The 8,397-nt window shown below is 37.9% G+C and overlaps 1 protein-coding gene across 1 annotated transcript; it reads right to left on the bottom strand.

The window, feature by feature from the left end:
* Positions 1–6,750: 6,750 nt before the first annotated feature.
* On the bottom strand, positions 6,751–7,967 carry LOC136232988 (probable pyridoxal 5'-phosphate synthase subunit PDX1). Its single transcript, XM_066022494.1, has one exon. It carries the CDS (start codon positions 7,876–7,878, stop codon positions 6,946–6,948), a length of 933 nt encoding a protein of 310 aa, XP_065878566.1. The 5' UTR covers positions 7,879–7,967; the 3' UTR covers positions 6,751–6,945.
* Positions 7,968–8,397: the final 430 nt, after the last annotated feature.

Raw genomic sequence — 8,397 nt, 5'->3', positions numbered from 1 at the left:
TTCTTCATCTTCCTATTGCTAGAAAACGACGTCATAGTTCTTCATCTTCTCGTTTCTGCTCGTCTCTTGGTTTCTTTCTTCTTGTGCGGCTCGAAGCAATCGATATTCTACGTTATTTTCATTGTTTTTTCCAATTTATCATATGGTTATTGACGATTTTAATGGTGAAAGGCGGGAAAAATGTAAGTATCTACTGTTTTCTCTGCGTTTTTTCCAAAAATTCACTTAGCGTAATCCGTTTTCGCGAAGGTCTGTGAGGAGAAAGAGCCTGAAATGTGATGATTTGATTTCGCGAAATCATATTACGCGAAGTATGCGAAGCGAAAAGTTCACAATTTTTCCCTCGCAGACTTCAGGTAATCATCGTTTCGCGAAGTCAAAGCATCACATTTCTCCTTGCAGACTTCGCGAAATCATCGTTTCGCAAAGTAAAATCATCCTCTTCCTTGCACATTTATATTCGCATACTTCGCGAATCCTCATTTTGTGAAGCCAAATCTTTCCTTTTTTCTACCTAACACGATTAAATTTTCCTGAAAATGGTTGAATACAAAACATCCCGCAGGAAGGCGGTGTACTGGGGTGCAGAGGGGATGTCTTTCCTTCTGATACATGGAGAAATTTCCATCCATATTGGTCACATTTACTTTGAAATGGTTTGTTAGGAGTTTATTGTGGCAATCTTGTTGTGGAACCTATGAAACATCCATCTCAAAAGGTCTGGACTCCCAATATAGGGAGAAATTTACATCCAGATTCGTCACATTGACTTTGAAATGATTAGTTAGGAGTTTATTGTGGCAACCTTGTTGTAAATTTTGATAATGTTATGATTTTAATGTTGTTATTGTGCCAATTTTGTTGTAAATTTGATAATATTATGATTTTAATGTTAGAATCTCTTGTTGTTGTGCTTTTTTTTTTGTTATACCACATCGTAAATTTTGTTGAAAACACGTACAGACTTCGCATATTGCGAAATCTGCGAATTGTAATCATATAATAAACCAAACATATCTTCACAGATTTCGTAATCTGCGAAATCTGTGAAGTCAGTCGGGAGGGCGAAAGACTAAAAAATTTCTAAGTGTTATATATATATTAAGGGTATTTTAGAAAAGTCACACAAACATAGTCTAGATATGTAGTATGTTGAGTAAATGGGTTAAATATGTAAATGGATCTCCCATTTGATCCAATTTTGTAATTTTTCCCTTTTCATTTGAGGAAACATGTGTAATTGTAAATTATGAAACTTTTACAACGTCAAAATGTGCTATCATAGTTATTATAGGCATATATCGATAATTTCATCTATCAATAATGCCAACATAAAACTAAAGCAAATCTAGTTATCATCCCCATTTGTTTACCAGAAAATATTGTGTAGAAAAATATTTTCCTGATTTTTGAGTGTTTGTTTATTTAGAAAATAAGTGATAACATCTGAATCTATCCATGTGGCAAATGTGTAAAAAAAAGGATCCTATAACACTATGTCATGCCACCTGGGTCGAACTATGGAAGATACGCCACCCAAGTAAGATACGATGGAAGTAGCTGGATATGGAGATCCGTAAGCTGAAGTACATCTGCCATCGCATCTCATCTCGACAGATTCAGAGAAGATCAAACAACACCTTTATATCTTCTTTAAAGGCGAATGAATATACTTAAATGACTATTAATGACCATTAAGAGGAGTAATGACGTGACTGTTCAACTAGAACACCATTAAATGCTAAAAGGTTACAAAAGTATATATAAATACCCCAATTCGAGTATGTTTTAGGTATTGTGAGCACGGAATTTTTCCGACCCTAGTGATGAGTCTATGTTACACCCTAGCTTACAGTATGTATAGGTGGGCTTCACATGTCACGCCGTACGAGATACAAACTAAGACCTAGACTCCGTTTTTCGAGTTATTTAGCTTATTTTATTTTACTTCTATCAAAATCTTTTCAGATTTATCTTTTCTGAGATTTAAAAATACTTGTCTTCCACGTAGGTCTTCGATTGGCTACTAAGTCCCCGATCGAGTACCCTGGTCATCGATCGGTGACCTTTGACGGTTTTCAGGCAGTTTTAATCAGTTTTCTTGCAATTTTGGTCCATTTCTCACTACGTAAAGGGAAATAAACTGACGAGCACTAGGAGACAACAGTTTTCAATCACAAAGAAAAGCATTTTAGAGAAAAAGAAATAAAGTTAGTGAAACTTAGTGAAACTAAGTGAAATCTAGTGAAATTGAGTAAAAAGGAGTTTTTACACCATTTCTTACCAAATCAACCATTTTTTAAGGTTCCTACGCCCAAATTAAACATCATTTCAAGTTATGTAGTAGAGGAAATACGTTCACTACAACTATTCCTCTCTAAATTGTCAATTCTGAAGTCACTAAACTTCCAGAATTGATCTTTTGGGTCAAAATCTCTCATTAACTGGTGAATTTTGGGTTAAAGACGTGGAATTCCACCTTCTGATCATATCAATTCCCTGTTGCACGGGTCCGGGTTTACGCTCAAATCACAATCACGTGTACGTCGGCCTACCACACTTCAAAAGCTAGAAAAGCGTTCCAGATGTAACTTCTAAAGGGTTTTAAAAGCTCATCACTACTGCCTGCACATTGTTTATTTCATCTTTTATCTTCTTTTCTTGTTTTCCGAGTTCTGACACGTAAAATAGGGGCTTGTTCAAAAGGCAAGCACCGATTGAAGACCTGGTCTTTGATCGGGGACCCTTGTTACTGATCGTGGACCATCCTAGATCAATAATAGAGACAGACGAGCAGACCCATGTTTTTTGTCCGGGTAGGTTAGTTTTATTTTGGTAAGTTTATTGCTTTATTATTTTATTGCTATAAGTGAGGCTAAAATCAATGCTCGGATATAAGGGTATTTTCATCACTTTTATTAAAACTGACTTAGATGAATGAATTAGGCTTTGATATAATTGCATGTTGTTGTAATTGCATGTTGTTGTGTTAGATCTTAGGAATACATAAGTCCTAATTGATAGAGTCTAGCGTCGTAGTTAAATCTGAAAGACGGGTCTCAATGTCCAGGTTTAATAGATTTATTTCACAGGGCTAGATATGATGTATTAGGGCTAAATGGTGTCATTTGTGAAATGATGTAAGAATTTTATATTTCAATATTTGTTTATCGCTTTTGAACGCTAAAACGATATTATACTGAATGTGGAATAGAAATATTATGGTATTTTAATAAAGACAAGTCTATGCGTTTATTAATCAGACCCTCAACCCATTTAAGTCACGAACCTAACTCTGAAGAGATGGCACGTTGTAAGCTCGTGTGCCATCTAAACTTTTGACATGTTCCCGAGCATTAAAATTCGGATGGTAACTCTGAAATAATTAATCTAACCTTAAAACATGATAAAAAAAAGGGATATAAAATAGTCAAAAGAATGCATACACCGGAAAGGACATGCTAAGCGTCGTCCTTAAAAATAGTAAGTGATAGTGATATGTAAAAACGGAATCCCATTTGACGAAATCCCTCCGGAGAGTAGGGTAATCGGGTTTCGCGGCCGCTCACAGGTATGTTGGCCAACTTCCTTCAAACTCTTGTCATTACCTTTTTTCTTATCAAATATCATGCTAACTTTTTCATCGGAGTGTCCCTGGCCGAACCCAACAACACCTCTTAGGGAAAGTATTCGGATCAAGAAAGTTTACACAATTATCAATAAGTAACATGGCATGTAACTCTATATAAAATAGAATTTTACCACGAACAAACAAAATGATGTCTGATGGACTACCAATCCCTCCCACTACTGGGATCCCTACAATACCCACTACTAGGAGTTCTATGATACCTACTACTAGGAATTTTACGATGCCTTAGCCATTCCAAATGATGATTTCAACTTCAAATGCCGTCACAGTGGAAAATATAAATATGACATCCTCTCATACCTTCTTAGATGAATTAGGAGTTGTTGTTGCAGCCAATATGAGCCAAGAAGCAGGAAACCGCTTAATTGTGATATTTGGAGACATAGCCGAAAGACTTGCAACACCCGCCTAGAGTCAAACTCAATTCCCCATTAGTACACAACCAGGGGGTGTGTTGCATGGATCTGGCAGTGCACGTCCTATCTCAAGGATAAGTGAACATCTTTACACTAACTTGCCATCTACTCTCCAATGAGGCCAAGTTATAGGATCTCTACCAGAATTCTCCACATACATGCCCCTAGGGATGACGAATCCTCCACCGGCTCAAAATGTCGAATCTACATCCAGTCAGAATAAAAACATTGGCCGACTTGGAATTAGAAGAGAACTATTAGAAATATAGAAGGGCTAGAAGTTCGAAGAGAATTATGGTTGTTTGATCCACTCACGGGACATCGGCTGCCCCACCAAAATGTAGAACATCCCAACCGACAATGCAAAGATCTGGGAATAGGAGAGTAGATTATTCAACTCCCCAACCCACCATCATGAAGGGAACGAGTGATGATATAGACAGGCGTGTGCTGGATGCCTTGATGAAATACGGATACCAAGGGAAGAGGCCAGCTCCCTCCCATTAAAAAACTCGCCATTCTCCTTGCGAATCTTAAGTTATGAGAAAGATAGAAGGTTCAAACCTTCCACCCTGCTGCCACATTACACCAGATTATTCTTATTGACAAAACTCACATAATCTTAATTTCCATACATTAATTATTTTGCTCACAATTAGAAAGGGCTTTTAGTTCATTGTATTTTGCTAATTATTCATGAACATCACAAGATTTCACAATAGCGGCGGCACATATTGATATGATAGAATTTGGACACCTTAACTTTTTTTTTTTTTTAATGGGATAAGTATCAAATTAAAACCCTTCACGTTTTACAAGAAGGGCAGACTTATCCTTAACACATAAAATAGTACAAATTTAACTCTAACATTTTCAAACAAAATCAATTTTAGCCATACGTTGTCAAAAATTTAAAAAAACTGGTTTGAATGTTATTTAATTGTCACATCAGACCTTCTAAACAAACTTATCGATAAATTGAAACAATTTCTTACATTTTTTTGTTAGTATTTGTAACTATATTAGTAACACATTAAACATTTTGCACCATTCAACAAAAAAAAAATTGTGATTAAGTGTTTGTTTGTTTCCATTTTCGGAACTGTTTTTGCCTTTTAATTCTAAACGGGAGATAAAAAAAAGTATTTGATAAAATTTCGAAACAACTATTTTTAATAGAAAAATCAACTAACATCTACTATCTACAGCAACAGCAACCAGCAAACATAGGTAAACGAAACAGACCCTAACTTATCAGTGACAGACTTAGTTATTAGCATTTTAACATTTTTTTTTTGTAATTTTATTAGTAACATATTAAGTATTTTAAATATAATTAATGTTTGAAATGTCCGATTTGACATTCAAATAAGTCAAACCAACAATTTCAAATTTTCGGTAAAGTATGACTAAAAATGATCTTGATTGAAAACATTACATTAAATTTGGACCGTTTTGTACGTCTGCACTTAAAAAAAACCGTTAGGATCAAATATCCCTTTATTTATTATTTATTTAGAAATTACAATTCCATATATATTAAAGAAGAAAAGAGGCATGAGGCCTAGGCCATATGGAGAAGGATTAAGAGAGAGTCTTGAGCTAAAAAACAAGAAGGAAAATAAAATATGCAGTTTAAGCTTAAGCACAAGTCTCCATTGAGAATTAGTGCAAAATAAAATAGTGGACTAATATAATGTAAAATAATCCCTGACTCTTAATGAAGATGCAATCGTCCAGGTGAAATGGAACTGACCGATGAAATTTGTATTGCTAATCTACTCAATTTAGTCTAATAAGTCTAAATTGGAACAAACGAGACAATGTGACAAAATAAAAGGTCAAATGAGGATTTAGGATAAGCCTTGAGGAAGTATGCATTAAAAAGAACCTTTTTAGACTTAAACCACAGGCACAGGCACAGGCACAAGCAGAGAGCTGCCTAAATGGACAGAGATGAGGCACAGGCACTACACGTCCCCGATGAGTGAGGGTTAAATTGGGCAAGAGGCCGCTCCTAAGACTCGAACACGTGACCTCTTAGTCACACAACAACAACGTTTACCGTTGCGCCAAGGCTCGCCCACATATCCATTGTTTCAATAAAACAACAACAAAGCCTTAGTCCCGAAATGATTCGGGGTCGGCTAACATGAACCATCATATAAAACCGTGAAAATCAAGTCGTGTCAGCGACACAGATTCGCTCCCTCCACTCCGTCCTATCCACTACCATATTTTCCTCAATTCCCAATAAACTCATTTCACTCTCGATCACCCTCCTCCAAGTTTGCTTAGGTCTTCCCCTACCCCTCACCACTACATCCCTTTGCCACTCTTCGGTTCCCTAACCGGCGCATCAAGCGCTCTACGTCTCACATGGCCAAACCACCTTAGTCGGTTTTCTCTCATTTTATTCTCAATAGATGTGACCCCTACTTTTGTCCTAATTATTTCATTACGCACCCGGTCCTTTCTCGTGTTGACCACACATCCATCTCAACATACGCATCTCCGCCACCAACATATCCATTGTTTCAATACCATAAAAAAATCTTAGCTAATAGCCTCTTGGGGCTTCACTTCACAAATGTAATTTATAGCTTCAAGAGGATGGAGATTGAGGTCCATGTCAATTTACCAAGGCAAGGATGTGATTTAAAATAAGTTTAGTACAACCAATAATCAATATAGACTTCATTCAAGCTTAATCCATCCAACTTTCAATCACTATACAAACATCAAGCCTCTGCTGTCTCTATCATCAGAGCAATTCAATCTTATTATTTTCCAGCAATCGGGGAAAAACCATTTTAAGTTTAACATTACACAACTAAACAAGATAACTCTCAGAAACAATATATGATATAAAGAAATTTAGTCAGAGCGATTTGCATACCTTTCAACCTTATCATCATTGAGATTAATTCCAACCATTGCCTCCCCCAATCCGCAGCTAACATCAGCAAGAACATCAGGATCAGTATAATTTGTAACAGCCTGCACAATTGCACGGGCTCTTCTCGCCGGATCTCCACTCTTGAAAACCCCTGACCCTACAAATACTCCATCACAACCCAGCTGCATCATCAACGCAGCATCCGCAGGTGTAGCCACTCCTCCTGCCGCAAATTGCACCACCGGAAGCCTCCCAAGCTGCTTCGTCTGCATCACCAAATCATATGGCGCCGCTATTTTCTTAGCATATGTGAATACCTCATCGTCATCCATGTTCCTCAACACTCTTACGTCTCCCATCACGGACCTCACGTGCCTAACCGCCTCAATCACATTTCCGGTCCCCGCTTCACCTTTTGTTCTGATCATTGCCGCTCCCTCGCGGATTCTCCGGAGAGCCTCCCCGAGATTCCTGCAACCACAAACGAAAGGAATTCGGAAATTGTGCTTGTTTATGTGGTTTACATCGTCCGCCGGAGTCAGAACTTCGCTCTCATCAATATAGTCCACGCCGATGGCTTCCAGAATCTGAGCTTCCACGAAATGCCCAATCCGGGCTTTGGCCATCACCGGAATGGTGACGGCTTGTTTGATTTCCTTAATTAGCTGGGGATCGCTCATGCGAGCAACGCCTCCCTGAGAGCGGATGTCGGCGGGAACGCGCTCTAGAGCCATAACGGCGCAGGCCCCAGCTTCTTCGGCGATGCGGGCTTGGTCGGCATTGACAACGTCCATAATAACGCCGCCACGGAGCATTTGAGCGAGCCCAACCTTGACGGAGAATGGAGATTTCTTGGTTGGTTCATAGATGGCGCCGTTGCCGTAGACGGTTACAACTCCGGTATCTGCCATGAGAGAGAGAGAGAGAGGGGTGAAAGAGAGATGAGAGAATGAAGGAGATGGCAGTCGAGAGTGCAGATTGCACAAGTGAATGGGTAGGGATTTTTTATATATTTTTTGGACACATGTTTATGTTTGTCTTTACAATTCTAATTAAAATTAAACGTTGTCTTAATTTAATCATTTCCAATTTCTTTTTTTTTTTACACCAACCATTTCATATTTTATGCCTTAAATTGGCTTCATATATTTTATGTTATAATAACTCACTAGGGATACTTTTAAAATTTAACAATAATGTCTTCCTAAATATCTCGGCTTACCAACTATTATCGGGAGATTGAAGAAAGCCGCCTTTGCAGCCATCAAGGAAAGAATATTGCGCCGTCTAACTGGTTGGAAGGAAAAGTTCCTGTCATGTGAAGGTAAAGAAATTCTAATTAAAACGGTCATTCAAGCCATTCCACAGTATTTGATGTCGTGTTTTATCCTTCCGGACTCTTTTTGCTTGGAGATCCAAGGTATCATAAG

This window comes from Euphorbia lathyris, chromosome 6 (assembly GCF_963576675.1).
Source record: "Euphorbia lathyris chromosome 6, ddEupLath1.1, whole genome shotgun sequence".
Classification (NCBI taxonomy): Eukaryota; Viridiplantae; Streptophyta; class Magnoliopsida; order Malpighiales; family Euphorbiaceae; genus Euphorbia; species Euphorbia lathyris.
Note: the sequence above shows the minus strand (reverse complement) of the source record. Positions and strands in the feature narration are given on the sequence as shown.

What these genes read in the sequence shown, in the direction of transcription:
- LOC136232988 (XM_066022494.1), bottom strand. Translation starts at nt 7,878, where the DNA reads ATGGCAGATACCGGAGTTGTAACCGTCTACGGCAACGGCGCCATCTAT.